The sequence below is a fragment of the Benincasa hispida genome, chromosome 3 (assembly GCF_027475165.1).
Source record: "Benincasa hispida cultivar pf3 chromosome 3, pf3_genome.v1.1, whole genome shotgun sequence".
In the NCBI taxonomy this organism is placed as follows: domain Eukaryota; kingdom Viridiplantae; phylum Streptophyta; class Magnoliopsida; order Cucurbitales; family Cucurbitaceae; genus Benincasa; species Benincasa hispida.
The window spans coordinates 20558096-20574181 of NC_143480.1; the positions used below are offsets into that span (position 1 = coordinate 20558096).

Sequence of the window (16086 nt, forward strand, 5' to 3'; positions counted from 1 at the left end):
ACATGACCAGGATGACTACCCAAAACCATCTCATAAATTTCATCCCCTACTAATGGTTGGAAACCTCCTAGAGTGGGGTTGGATTGTAATTCTTGTTGGGTTTTATGTCCTAAAACTCGTGGTTTGTAAACAATAAACTTATTCTGTTATCAATAAATATGTTATTGAGATTTTATTTCCATAAAGTTGTTATTGAATGTATGAATTGTTCATTTCATTTTAGAAAGAATAAATCCAATAAACTAAAGATCTATGGCTATTATATGAATACTTGAACTTTGGAGACATAAGAGTGGATCAAGTTCAGTAAATAACCAAAATGGTCTATAGTATATGAATAAGGCTGGGTACCTTATTTTGGTAACACTATCGGATGTGACCCACTCTGTAGTTGTTACAATTTGTTGTAAAGTGCTACAACGAAGTGATCCTGATTTGTTCATGTATTGATATGAAGAGAAGGGACGTTCTATGCAATAAGTTTGCATAAGATCAAACCAAGAAATAAGTGACTCTTACATTATAACGTTGTTTATTGTTTAAGACGGACTATTTCATTCGATGACCTAGGTAATTGACCTTAATCCTGAGCTAACTATGAACTCCTAACTATTTGGGAGTATCTTTAGATTTTCAAGGGTGAGTCTTGGCTTAACAGCCCCGGCTCAATAAGCCTCCCATTTCAAGGATAAGATTGGATAGATAGTTGGAGACATAGGGTGTAGTACGAAATTCACTCCTACCCGTTGTTAGGGATAGTAGAGGTTGTTCCTTTAAGTGCTAACTTCGGGTCTTGAACAAGGAGCCTCGCCCTCTTATTGGCCTGAGAAAGACTCAATTTTTGTACTGGCCATAGTGCCCTAGTTTATTGTTTTGTACTAGTTGTTTGTACACCCCACTCGCTTTAGGACAAGTGAGAGATTGTTGGGGATGATGCCCTAAACTCTCGTTGGGTCCTGTAGTTTGTAAACACAGTAGTAAACAAACACTTGTGATGTAATAATATATGATATTTTCTTCACTATTGTCTATGGGACATTGGATGTTTTAATTGCTTTACCATAAACCAATAAACTAAGATCCCTGGTTTTTGTTGTAACTTAAGCATGCATGTGGAGATATACAGTTGGATCATGTGTTAAGTGATACCAAAATGGTCTGTAGTATATGAATATAGGAGGGAAACCTTATCCTAGTAACGCTACGGATGTGGCCCACTTTTTAGAATAGTTACAAATGTTGTGACTTGCTATAGATGGTTTGATCCTGATCATTCATGTGGAGACATGTGAACGGGGGCATCCTATACAAAGAAATTTATATAAGACCGGACCACGAAGTGTTATAGTCTCTTTATATAACGCCATTCATGACAGAGACTTCACTTCACTAGGATGACCCTAACATGACCTCAATCCTGAGTGAGTTGGGAACTCCTACTTTTGAGGGTGGTCCTTTGATTTGCATAGATGCGAGTGGCCAGATCGCCGACTCAAACCTACCAATTTGAGGATTCGTCTAATTTGGGAGTTGGAACTCAACTACATAAGATGGAATTCACTTCTTCCTTGAAGTAGAGGTAAGTAGATAGATTGCTCCCTTAAGGGTTGATTCCGGGGCTTGAACGATGTGGCGTCGCACACCTTCTCATGGCCCGAGAGGTGTCCACACATAGTAGGACTATGTTATATTGTTCATTAGAGGGATCAATGGTACTTAAGGAGTTAGATGTAACTACAGGGCAAAAATGGTAAATTGGCCCAGTTGTACTTACGAGCATCTATGAAGGGTACTGTTGATTGGTTATATCCGATGGACACAGAAATATATCTGTAGTGAGAAGAATGCAGCTTCGGTCTTTAGTGGAATGTCTGGCAGTTAACGAATGGTGGATCTCGTAGCTAAAGAGTTTAGTCAGCTATTCACGTACCGTTGGAGCTTCGAGTCATAGGGTCATAAGGTCTCCTTAGTAGCTCAATGGATTCAAGTTGTGAATCAATTTTTGAGTTAGTTTGAAGTGTTCAAATTGACAAGAGGGGGTTCGATTATATATTATATGATTGAACTGGTCAATTATATATGATATGGTTGATATGATGATGCATTAATTGGAGGAAAATGATATAAATATGATTTATATCTAGTGGAGGAGAAAAGAACTATGGTTTATATGTTGCATTTGATGTGATATTAAACTATAGGTTATAAATATAATATGATTATATTTATTTTTTATTTAACAATTATGGGATAATTTTTGGCCATTTTTTCTCCGTAACTGAATGAGATAGTGGGAGGTTGCATTTAGTTTTCATAACTGAAGAATGAAATGAAAATGGTTTTCATTTTGCAAAGAGATCTGATATTCGCTCATCGATTGAGTACACTACCTATCGCCTAGTAAATCGAGAGCATACATGACAGCTCAAAGTTTACTAAACGATCGTGTACATACGCGCTTTTCCTAAACGATCGCATAGAATTACCTAAACGATCGTCTAGCTTTTTCTAAATGATCGTGCGCCCGAGCGTTTTACACAAACGATCGTCTATACGATCAACCCCAATTTACTACACGATCGTGTACCTTTACCTAAACAATCAAGCATCTGTCTATACGATAGACTTCCGAAATCTCCCACTTGCTTGGCCGTGGTAAACGATCGTTCCTTCCTCCTTACCTCTACCAAATCCAATAGAGCCCACACCTCCTAGATTTTCACTCCGAGAATACTGAGGGTTCCGAATGGTGGTGTTTTCCCTGCTGCCTTGTTCGTGAGGAATCCGTTCATGGGTAGACGACAGCGAGATTTGGTGGACGATTAGTTTGGCTTGCACAGCGACAGCGAGAGGTGCAGTTCTTTGACGAGAGCGAGATTTACAAGCGAAGAAGAGTTCTTCAACTGGTATGTATCTCGTTCCTTTGTTGTTTAAAGTTCAAAGCATGTCGTAATTTTTTGTGAAATACATAACATGTATGTTTGTTAGTGAATATGGTATTTCTGTCACAATGAGTTTGAAACGATTTTTCTTCCGCACAAAGGTGCTCTTTGATAAGAGTTTCTTCACATAATATATCTACAGTGAAGGGAGTGCAACTATTGGGTTTTAGTAGAGTGACCTGGTAATTAACGAATGGTGATTAATTAGGTTAAAGAGTTTAATCGGTTAATCTTGGATTGTTGGAGTCCATGATCTGTAGGTCCATGAGGTACCCCTACAAGCTCATATCGGACTAAACCTTACAACAGTGTGACGAACGAATTTGAAGTGTTCAAATTTAATTTTTGGAGCAAAGCGTTAAATATATACAATATATTTAACCTAATGTTTAATTGAGAACTAAACATAAAGAGAGAGAAAATATGAGATATTTAAATAATATTTAAATATCAAGATTGTGAATAGGGATTCATATTGATTTGGATTAGAGCTGGATTTAATATGAAATTAAATTAATTAAATTTTTTAATTAATTATTTGATATTAATTTAATTTTAAAATTAACTACTAGAATTAATTTTGAAATTAAATTAATTAAATTGTTTAATTAATTATTTTATGTTAATTTAATTTTAAAATTAATTATTAGAATTAATTTTGAAATTAAAAAGAATTGGTCAAAATTTCATTAAAAGTAAAAAATTGTTGACTAGGTAAAAAATACAATGAAAATCAAATTGTTGACTTTTGACTTTAAAAGTCAAAAAGTTAATTTTGTTGACTTTGGACTTTGAGAGTCGAACTTTGACATTTGACCAAGTTAGTGGAAAGATCCAATATTTGTGAGTAGGAAATGCCAACATTTGCATTGTTAAGTGTTGCCTTCAATTAAAGACACTTGCCCCACTAATCCCACAGACATTTTATCGTATGCTAGCAATTTCCGAAGTACAATTCCAGTTTTCAATGGATAAACAGCTAAAATACAAGTTTTCAACCAAAACCAAGTAACAAATAAATATCAAACATACTTTCCTATAAATGAAACTGAAAGGTAAATATGTATGTATGTATGTATGTATGTATGTATATCATTTCAACTATAACATTCAAAAATAAACCACTCATAGTTCACTGGTAAGGGTTTTTCAATTTTCTTGGTTTCTCTGTTTCCTCTTGAATCCCGAGCCTAAAAGCCCCAAAACTAAACCTTTGGACTAAAAAAAATAGTTGTAAGTGCAGGGTAGCCTTAGACAACTGAGTTGGACGTAGAACAACCTTTTCTCAACGTATAGACAACCTTTTTGGTCGCATGGCACTCCAGCTCAGTGCATAGCCATTTCTCAAACCATGGTTCTTTTCTCCAACACTCCCTTTTCTAGTCTTTTTTTAGAGAACTTTGAATTGTGAGGTGAAATATAACTCCCTCGAGGTATTTATAGGCTTTAGCAAACCATTCTTAACATCCTCTCCTACCTTCAATGCATGACACCTCCACCTTGCTTAAAATCGAAGTGTCTTTTTCATGTTGAGCCAGCATACACTCCTTGTCACCACCTACTTGTATGTAGACTTGATGTATCTTCTCTTAGCAATGTCCAATGCATACCTTCTTTTGAAGTGGTCGTACCACATTTTGCAAGCTCAACTTTGCTTCTTAGCTTTTCACCACCAACTTGGTTAAGCCACATAATCCACCTCGTTATCAACTCAACCTTGCTTCCCAAGTAACCCAAGTCAACGCATAGATCTTCCTCTTTGAGTCAAGTTGGACACATGGTTTACCTCTCACGCGTTCAACCTCCCCCAACTCTCCATTCTTGGATCCAACTTCTTTTTCGTAGCATAGTTTCTTCCCTTGATTATATCCCAAGTATTCATATTCTCATAGCATGGTTGCTTATGCTCATAGCATAGCTCCTTATGCTCATAGCATGGTTGCTTATGCTCATATCATAGCTCACCATGCTTATAGCATGGTTTCTTATTCTCATAGCATAGCTCATCATGCTCATATCATGATTTCTTATTCTCATAGCATAGCTCCTCAAGCTCATAGCATGGTTTCTTATTCTCATAGCATAGTTAATCATGCTCATAGCATGGTTTCTGATGCTCATAGCATAGCTCTTCATTCTCATAGCATAGCTTCTAAGATGTCTTCTATGCGTCCAAGGTGACTTCTTCCCCTTAGCATGTGTTCAAGTTGTCCAACTAGGATTATTTCTATGCATCTAGGTCACCCTTCATTCGTCCACAAAGTGCCTCCTGGGTTTTTCTCAACTATGGTATGAGTTGAACTCTCTCAATTATGTTATGACTTCTCCTACTTAACTTCCTTAACTATGCTATGAGTTTATACTATGACTTTAACTATACTATGACTTCTCCTTCTTGACTATGCTATGACTTATCCTACTTAACTATGCTCTGAGTTGAATCTCTTTGCTAACACTTAGCCAATTCTTTACTTACCTAAGCCAACTCATGCCTTGGAATTTCTCAAAGTTCACAACGTGGTTTGAATACTTAGTCAAATTTCTTCATTCGTTACTATGCTATGAGTTCATAACATGGTTTGCATACTTAGCCAAAATTCTTCAACTCTTATTTTCACTACTAATCTCCAACATTTTGCCCAAAGTTCAACCATAGGATCTCAACACTTGAAAATTTTCTTGAGTATCAGTACTTCCTATAATTAGGTGAAAGAGTTTAAGGGCTCACAAATTACTACCCCCTTAAATAATTTCGTCCTCAAAATTCCATTTATAACTTAACAAACTTTTACCTCGGCAAGCGAACAGATTTTCATTGATAGAAATACAAATTTGTCAACTTATATTTACATTTTTGGGGTTTTACCCCTGTTTCCTAGTCCATCTTCTTCCTCTGGTCGAGTCATGGCATACAATCTTCCTGGATGTCGAACTTGTTCTACTACCCTCTTTTATTTTGACCTACTCAGTTGTCCACCATCAGCAAATGATGGTTCAGTTCCCTGATTAATTGTATGTGATACAACCCTTCTGTCTTCGGTTGTTAATTGTGGCCATTCTCTTTTAAAATGCCAACCTTTCCAAAACTATAATAGGTATTTACCTTCTTAGGACATTTGTTACCTCAATGATACATGTTACAGTTTGGGCAATAAGATCTACTATTATTGCTAGTGACCAATTCTCTTGGATATTTTGAGTAGCGTTTCCTAAAAGATTTGTTTGGTTGACCTATTCCTCTAGCTTTCGAGATACCTTTATATTTAAATGACCATTTATTTACTCTGGGAATAAATCTTCCACTTCCTTCTTTATTCTTTTGTTCCATTGATGGGATATCTTTCTTCCCTTGTCATTCAGTTGTCAGACTAATTTCTACTCTCATAGTTGCTTCTATTAATTTTGAGAATTCTTCCCACGTGGCATTGGCTTTCACGAGGTTCTGGATTTCTTCTCTTAATTCTGCCTCAAACCTTTGGCAATGTTCAATTTCATCCTTAAAAATTTTTAAGGTGTACTTTGAAAGTTTGGTGTATTTTTGTTCATATTCCGCAACAGTCATATTTCCTTGTACAAGTTGTAGAAATTCATTCCGTTTTGCATCACGGAATGATCGTGGATAGAATTTCTCATATAAAGCTTCCTGAAATTCCTTCCAAGTTAGTTCATTTTCTTCCCTCCTTCTACTTTCAATCACTCTCCACCAATCTCTAGTTCTTCTTTGCAACAGGAAAGTCACTAGAGTTACCTTCCAGTCTTCTGGACATCTCATTACCTTAAAGCATTTTTCTATTTGGTTGATCCAAGTTTTAGCAACAGTTGGATTTGTAGTTCCTTCAAAAGTGGTTTTTCTTAGTGACTTGAGTCATTCTATTCCAAATTTCTTCTTAGAGTCTAGCTGTATTGTTTCTGGACTCTCGGTTAGCCGCTGAGCAAATCTGTTCAGGTATTGTTCTTTCGTCATAACATATTCTTGAGGATAACTCGATTCACCCTCGCTTCCTTCACCTGACTTGCAGGTGCTGGATTTATTCCTTCATCTACCGATTCACATTAAATTTCATCATCCAACAAATAACCTTTTACAAATCTGTGTTATTTATTTAAAAGGCAAGTTTCTTAAGTAATTTACATTAAAGATTATTCTTAGTTTTTTTTCCTACAGATTCACATTTTTGGCCATCTTCCAGCCCTTTTCTTTTTTTTTTTTTACCGTTAATCTCAATCCTTTCTCTGAATTCCAAGGACACTCTTCTAGGAAATGCCCCTGCTGTTGACAAAAGAAGTAGATTTTTTTGTAGGTTTTGACATCTTCTTTGCATGAAATTGTTCTATTATCTCCAGTATTTATTTTATAAAGAGCATCAGCATTTAGCAATTTAACGATATCCACCGAATAGCTAGCTTCTGTTGTATGCATCTTTTCCATACTTCCACAAAACCTTTCCTCAATCTGGAATCTATGTGTCCATTTGTAACTGTCTGGTTCTAGGTACATATTCACATTTAATTTTAGCTTTTTGTTGGAGATAACCACAGTTTTTCCAAAGGTGGCCTTCTTGACCACATTCGTAACAGGTTCTTGATTTCAAGAGGCAGGGACCCTTATGATTTTCTCCGTATGTTGGACACTCAGGCTGCAAGATTAAGTATCTTATTTGATCCCTTAAATTAGGATCTATATAGGGACGATTGATTCCCTTATTTTCTTTGGTTCCTCCAGTTGTCATGGCAGAGGTAGAATTACTTGTTCTAGTTTTAGGTTACCACCATGGTCCGCCACTTGGATATATGTTTCCTAAATAAAATCAATTTAAGATTATGACAATCAGTTATCTTAGTTTCAAGGAACCCAAAGTTCTGACTATTTTCCACTTTCATGTTTCAACAACCCCTAAACATATCCCTTTCAGTCAAACTTTATTAAATTTTTTCAGGTAAACCTTAAACTCAATCTTTCTTATCCTTCCCACCTTTACTCTGTCAAACTTCTCAGGTCTTTTCCTAACTCTATAGACTTTATTTTTATTTATTTTTTTACCATACAACCCTCATATTTTCCTAAATTCAAATCTTTAGGCTTCCTGAGCCTATATTAACTCAATTTCCTGATATACTTTCTAGGTTTTCCAGAATCTTTACTCTGATACCAACTTATCACACCCCCTCCCAAGCTTATCTTTTTCACCTGAGAAGTGGCGTGAAGACAACATATATCACTCTTTTATGATGCCTATTGCCCATTTGACCTTTCACACTGAACAATTTTATACTAAGATAACAATTAACTGGAAAATAATTATTTGTTATGCTCCCTTGGGTTTATCACAATTATAGCTTTAAACTATCTACAAAAATAGACTCAAAGCTAATGTTGATGTGGCAAACCCTGACCATGGGTGGTGTTCCTGGAACAACTCTCCCTACTACTTGGGGGGTGAAGGAACAAAACATTTTGAAAGCATGAACTGGAAAACCTAGTGAGTAGGATCTTTTTACAAAACATACTTTTGGTTTTTAAAATTCATTTTGAAAATACAACAGAATACAATATCAACTTTCAAAATAATACAAATTCTACGTGTGTATTTCAAATCTTTCCTAATCAGATATATGTCCAAGGAAACAATCCCAATATCCAATATAACCCATCTAATTTGCACATGTCAACTCCCGCTAGGCATACTAGCGAACATTGACAATCCCAGTCAGCGTGAGCTGACAACCCAACCAAACATTCCTATCATATGCTAGCAATTTCTAGGGTACAATTCCAGTTTCCAATGGATAAATAGTTAAAATACAAGTTTTCAATCAAAATCAGATAACAAATCAATATCAAACATACTTTCCAGTAAATCAAACTTAAAGGTAAATATCCAAGTAAATCATCCGGAACCTAGTCATTTCCAATTAAATTCTAGGAATCACATAGTAAGATTATGCCCAAATAAATATATATATATACAACTTTCATAATCCTTATTAAATTTCAGAACCCAAATAAATATAAAAAGAAGTTCCTCTTCTTTTCCCTAATATCCAAATCTATTTGGATTCCATTAACAAACATATCTACTTATTTATATTTCATAACTCTTTCTAAATCCAACTTAAAATTATTCTTCCAAATTTTAAATCGTAAATATCTCTCAACAAAATTCTTTCAAAATTTCAAATCCTAACAAATATCACTAAAATCAAATTCCAAGATCCATTTTAAATCCCAAAATTCAAATCTTCAAAAAAAAAAAATTTTAAAAAAATCGAACCAGTTAAGATAACTTAGTTATCTAAATTTTGACCTCAGAAAATTCAAAATTAAAGGGCCTAAAAATCCAATAATTTAAGAAAAATAATTTAATTTAACTAAAATTCGGGATGTTACAATAAAACTCCAGTATAGGAGCTTCAAAGACAACATTTATGGACGACTTTGATTCAATGGCAATAATAGACCCATTTAAGTCTATTATAAAAGCTCTAATACCCGTGATGAATGAGTCTGAAATCCATGAAGCATCAATGTTAAGTTTATGTGAATTGTTTGGTGGACAGATCCAATCTCGTTGGAGGTTTTTGTTCTGAAAAGAGTTAATTATCGAAGATATGGATAAGTTTTGCTTTTTTCTTAAAAACTTCGAAATAATCTAGAATCCATCCACATTCTATAGAAATTGGTGGCACAAGTTTATCAAATTTGAAGTTATTCTTATCATTCCAATTTGTCCAGATAAAAATGACAATGATGTTTAACTCCTCTCGAAAACATTTTGTATTTAGGTCCACCATTATAAAATGTGGCCTAAATGTATATTTGTTTAACAGAAACCATTGAACCACCATTAGAAAGCTAAATTATATAAAATACTTGAATTATGTGATCTTTTTTTTTTTCTTTCTTTCTTTTTTGTTGATGGTGAGAGAAAGGCCTTGTACGTGGTCCTCTACCACCATGACATGTTTTTGGGACAACTCTTGCATATGAAAAAAGTTCTAATACTATTGTAGTAAAAAAAATTCTTAGTTGTAAAGTGGAATGGTTTGGCTATAGGCCGAGTTGAGCTATATTTATTATAAAGTGAAGTACATCGTTCATGCTAATGGTATCACAATATGAATTCTCTATGTTTAGGGAAACTTTGCCTCATGCATAATTAGATAACTTTGCTATCTAATTTATTCGATGCCATTTTGGTCTACATATTAACTTAATATTGAAGTATATGTTAGACAAAATAACATACTAGAGTGAGTTCTAATTGCAAGTCATCCCTTAGGTTGACTCAACTCCACTTCAAGTTCAACATCAACAAAGGTCTGTGAAACATACAACTAAAAAGATTTATGTATTGTTTAATTTTTCTCTACAACTAATAATTTAACATATTATTTTAAAAAGGTGACGCATGTATTAAAATTTATTTTCTAATTTGAGGTTGGAATGTAAAACGTGGAGGTTGAGATGAGACGAGTTAGAGGGAGTTAAAAAACAGGTAGTTCGTCCCCTCAAAACAACATAAAAATATATTGCTTGCATTCTCGTTCATAATTTTGAGGTTCCTTCAGAACTAAAAAAAAAAACCTCCATCCTGCAAATCCAATAAGCTAAAGCGACTTTTGACTTGTAATTAGTTACTCTGTCCCTTCATCCTTCTTCAATTTCCCTCACCCACCTCCCTATATCTTTGATCCTTCTCACCAAATCCCCTAAATCTACCAAAAACATTTTCAAATAAAAATTACTCGCCCACTCCCAACTGATGATAAAGTGAATAATCATTTCCTTTGGAAAGAAAAAAGAAGAATCGGTTTAGGATTAGGACGTAGTGATTGTAAAGCGAATCCCCTGCCTCTCTCCTGTTTCTCTGCCCTGATTGTTTAAAGCAGCACTTGGTTTGGTTATAACTTATATAACTTTATAAGTATAATCCAAAACCCAAATTTACCCATAGAAATTGTTATCACAGAATCAAAAAAATGAAAGCCAATCCCAACAACACCAGGCTCATTCTCCTCCACCCTTACATCCAAAAACAGGGCACTTCCTCCAAGATATGGCTTCTTGCCTTCCTCTCCTTCTTCACCCTCGCCTTCCTCCTCCTCCTTCTCCTTGTCTATACTCGCGCCTCCACTACTCCCATCACCGCCGCCGCCTCTTCCCTCGTCTCCTCCTCCTCCTCCTCCTCCTCTTCCTCCACCACCGCCACCCCTCTCCCCACCACTGTCATCAACACTCTTCTTTACTACGCCTCCAAATCCAACGACTCCTTCCACATGACCCACTCCGAACTCAAACCCATCTCCGACGTCCTCCGAAAATGCTCCACTCCTTGTAATTTCCTCATCTTCGGCCTCACCCAAGAAACCCTTCTTTGGAAATCCCTCAACCACAACGGCCGCACCGTCTTCATCGACGAGAATCGCTACTACGCCGCTTTCATCGAAGAAAAACATCCCGAAATCGACGCCTACGATGTGCAATACACCACTAAAATAAGCGAATTAAACGAACTTATTACGACAGTTAGAGAGCAGATTCGAAACGAATGCCGTCCCGTACAGAATCTTCTATTCTCCGAGTGCAGGTTGGGACTCAACGACCTTCCAAACCACGTGTACGACGTTGATTGGGACGTGATTCTAGTGGATGGTCCACGCGGGGACTGGCCCGACGCGCCGGGCAGAATGTCGGCGATTTACACGGCGGGGGTTCTGGCAAGAAGTAAAAAAGGAGGGAACCCGAAAACGCACATTTTTGTGCATGATTATTACGGGGAAGTGGAGAAGGTTTGTAGCGATGAATTTCTTTGTAATGAAAATTTGGTGGAGGCAACTCATACGCTTGGCCATTATGTGGTTGAGAAGATGGATGAGAATTGTTTTCAATTTTGCCACAATACGACGGCGTTCAGATCTTAGGAGTTTCTCTCTTCGCTAATAAGACGGCGTTCTGTTTTTTTGTTTTAGTGATTCATCATGAAGTGGGACAAGGGAAACAGAGGTAAATCTAAATGATGTGGGTATTTTATTTATGTTATGAACAAAAATTGTATCGTTTTCATTATTGTTATTTTGAAATTAGGTTTTCTTTTTGAAACTTTGGAATTGGGGTTGGATGTTGAAGCATGGGACTTGTAAAAAATAATTCTTTCTTCAAATGCAAAACAAGGTTTCATATGTTTTGTTTCAATTTGTCATTTAATTTAATTAACCGATGATTTATTGATTTACGATATAATTTAAGGAATGATTTGAATTTCAACCATAAACATAGTTATATTGATATAAAACTTGTAATATTAATCTTAAATATTCTTTTGTTTAATTAACAAATTCATTCATTAATTCCAACACCTTCAAGAAGGAAACATAACATCGATATGTTGGAAATTCATTTAACACTGAGTGAAATTGAGTATAATAGTTAAATTTCTTCTAAGGCTGGACTCCATCGTCCTTATATTTGTTAAACTAAAAAAAAGAGTTTGTTTGTAGTTAATTTTTAATGTATATAAGTAAATAAGATTTTATAAATAATAATAAAAAAAAAAACTAAAATTTATGAGAAAAGCACTCTTTTTATGTGTTAATAGGCACTGAATAGGAAAAGTATACATATTTGAAAATTAAAGCTAAATCTGTAGTAAGAATTGGAAGTTCAAGTACAATGTAAGAGTTTATATACCTTCAATCTTTTTACACAAAATCTAAAATTTATTACTTTAATTTTATTTCTCTTATTCCTATATCTGTATATATTTCATAATGAACCATTTGTCAATTTTATTTTGTACAATGGAGCTTTAGAAAGTCCTGAGATGTAAAACACATTTATAGATCTTAAAGAAACTATAAAGTGTATCACGGTCGTACTTCTCCAACCATGCGACTCCATGATTCACAAGCGATCATGGTCAACCTTAAGGGGTTGTTTGGGGGTTCAACATGAGATGGTATATCTCCACATCTTATATCATTTCAGTGTTTGGAGGCTCATTATCCTATCTCACTGATTTTAATTGTTTGTAGGCCCATTTTCAGAATGTGTTTCGTATCTCACCGTCATTTTCCTTCCGTGTATCGTATATCATCACAGTGCTTGAACATACTTGATCATACTCAATTGTTCATACTCAATCAGAACTCCTTAGACATCAAAACTCTCCAAACATCATAACTCCCCACATCTTATATCATCTCAGCGCCCCAAACAGCTCCTAAAAGGGAAACTCAAGTCCCAATTCACTTTTTGCTTGACTCTTTGAAGCTTTGTTGGACGTTAGGCAAGGTTCTTTCATCCTCAACCGAATTGAACTCATGCGGAACTGAACTTCATTCGGCCATACATGTCACCCATACGTGTATTTTTCCTCATGTGCGACTCTAGCCAATTTGCCTCTACTCTAGGCCAAGTCCTACGGCTCGACCTTACCCATATATGAGGCTAAGATCATCACAATGCAATGTCGCATCTCTCTTCCTTATCTTGGTTCCCAACAACATGACCCCAATATTCTTACGTTGCTTCGGAACTTCACCAGGATGAGTTCGGACCCTTTATTGGGCCAAAAATGGCTTATAACAATTTACCGGGGCTTATCGGGTGATTCAGACACTTATTAAGGCTTTCTAGGACACAACAATACTTATCGGGCTCTATAGGCCTACTTTGGCGTTTACCGGGCTTCTATCGACCTAATGGTCACCTATTAGACATGCTTATTGAGAGCCATCTTCAACCAATCCATGGGCAACTTTCTAACTCGGGACTTCCCGAACATAATCAAGATTTAGACCCTTTCGTGTCCTTGTCAAATCAAAATAGCATACCGAGTGCTACATCGAACCTCTATCCCATGGGAAGAGACACAATGTTGGCACACCTGTGTCAGCCAACACTATCCATGAGATCTCATTCTCAATGGAAGATGTCCAAAACACTTGTCTTGTAATGCTCGCCCAGCCATGAAACACGCATATGTTATGGGGTAGCTCACTTAGGCCACAGAGCCCTAAACCCTACCCCTATAGTGCATTCTGAACATTTTCCTTTTTACCACCCATGCATGTGAAATATGGCGAACGGTCACTCACCAATGTAGAGCACCCGTCTAAACTCCCATTAACATGAAATTCAACGTGCTTGCATATTTTATCAATATGCATCTAACTCTAGAGCCACTCGTCTAAACTTGTGAAGAAATCCCACCTTTCAAGGTCACGGCCCGGGGCCCCATCTGGTCCCCATTAAGCTGTCAGTGACACCATCGATGACATGGTTGCCTGTCTTTCTACTTAATGTTCACCATGGCATGCTTTCCCACTTATGTCGGTGTGTTGGATGATGCACTGTCCTCCTCGATCACATCATGGCACAGCTCTTGGCCCTTGTCTTTGCCAGATGTGTCGCCACTGCACTATCTGCACAAATGGGTTCACAATCTACTATCTCAAAGTTAGATTGTGACTCTCTCCCCCACTTAAACTACCATCGTTCTCGATGATAAACTTAGAGGTGCAATCCACTTTCATTCTCGTTGGATTGCAACACTCTCCCCCACTTAATCTCGGCATCGTCCCGATGACGATCCAAACAAGGGTTAGCTTGCTAACGGACTTGCTAAAATAATGTGTGTCAGACCAAGTATGGAAAGTGCCACTACGTATGAGATATCCCACCCACGGGCCTTCTCGCGCCCTACTCTAGAACTTGGCCTCTGAGACTCACAACATACACATGGTAAAAGCTTCGGCATCCTCTCACCTCCGCTAAAAGGGATATCTTTTCATCCCACACAACTTGGCCATCATCACAGCTATAACACATACTCTTTGAGCACACATTAAAATGCACCCCTTGGGGTCGTAAGCCTACCACGGAATTTCACTCATCGTAGAACCTACCCCACATTTGCAAAGTTTGAAAGAAAAAACACAACCCTCTTCTTGTCAGCGCTACACTCCAACCGACTCATTGGCCACCTTATCTAGCAACGCTACGAAGATGCTTCTCTTGGTTTTGATGCAGCTTCTTTTCTTTGTCTGAACTATCAGACTATTGGTCATTTCCAACATGCACTGGCCCCAAGAACTTTGAAGTCATCCCACTTAAGCATGTGGAATGACTTAAGGAAGACACTGACTCCACACAAAGGGAGCATTCTCGCGAGACAGCAACCCATTCTTGCAAGTTACTTCCCAATCACTTGCCTTTGCTAGCCATGACGCCCACTTATACAGACTCTTGATGAACAAATGCACTTGACCGGTGCATGTCTCCCTGATCCCCAGTTCTTATGCTTGTAGCCATTAACAGTATCCCTCTAGTGGTAACGGTTCTTTCGAAGGCACCCTACCTGGTACACCTTATGTACTTCATCTTGCCAATGGAACACCCAACTCTTGGCAAACGAGCTTGGTTCTTACTTCCTGACGGGACGAATTTCCCTCAATGGCAAAATCCGGCTTTAACCCACACACTAACTCTGATACTAACTCACATCTACCCTGCCAAACTGGCACTCTTGACACAACTGTGAAGCCTTCAATTCACCTTGAGTTTCTTTCTCTCTGCCTTATCCGAATCCATTCAAAAAGAGTGGCTCTGGCACCAAATGTCACGATCGTACTTCTCCAACCATGCGGCACCATGATTCACACGTGATCATGATTAGTTGATCATGGTCAACTTTAAGGGAAACTCAAGTCCCAATTCACTTTTTGCTCGACTCTTTAAAGTGTCGTTGAATGTTAGGAGAGGTTCTTTCATCCTCAACTGAATTGAACTCATGTGGAACAGAACTTCATTTGGTCATACATGTCGCCCATACATGTATTTTCCCTCACATGCGACTCTAACCGACTTGCCTCTACTGTAGGTCAAGTCCTACGACTCGACCTTGCCCATATATGAGGCTAAGGTCATCACAATGCAATGTCGCATCTCTCTTCATCAACTTGGTTCCCAACAATATGTCCCCAATACTCTTACATTGCTTCGAAACTTCACTGGGATGTGTTCATACCCTTTTGGGCCAAAACAGGTTTATAACACTTTATTGGGGCTTATTGTGTGATTCAGACACTTATCAAGGCTTTTCGAGACATCACAATGCTTATCGGGCTCTACCGGCCTACTTCG

At 37.1% G+C, this 16086-nt stretch overlaps 1 protein-coding gene across 1 annotated transcript; it reads left to right on the forward strand.

The window, feature by feature from the left end:
* The first annotated feature begins 9830 nt into the window (after positions 1-9830).
* On the forward strand, positions 9831-12122 carry IRX15-L (IRREGULAR XYLEM protein (DUF579)). The gene has a single exon (XM_039025402.2). It carries the CDS (start codon positions 10923-10925, stop codon positions 11862-11864), a length of 942 nt encoding a protein of 313 aa, XP_038881330.1. The 5' UTR covers positions 9831-10922; the 3' UTR covers positions 11865-12122.
* Positions 12123-16086: the final 3964 nt, after the last annotated feature.

Excerpts from the sequence above, each read along its gene's own strand:
- IRX15-L (XM_039025402.2), top strand. The coding sequence starts at position 10,923 with ATGAAAGCCAATCCCAACAACACCAGGCTCATTCTCCTCCACCCTTAC.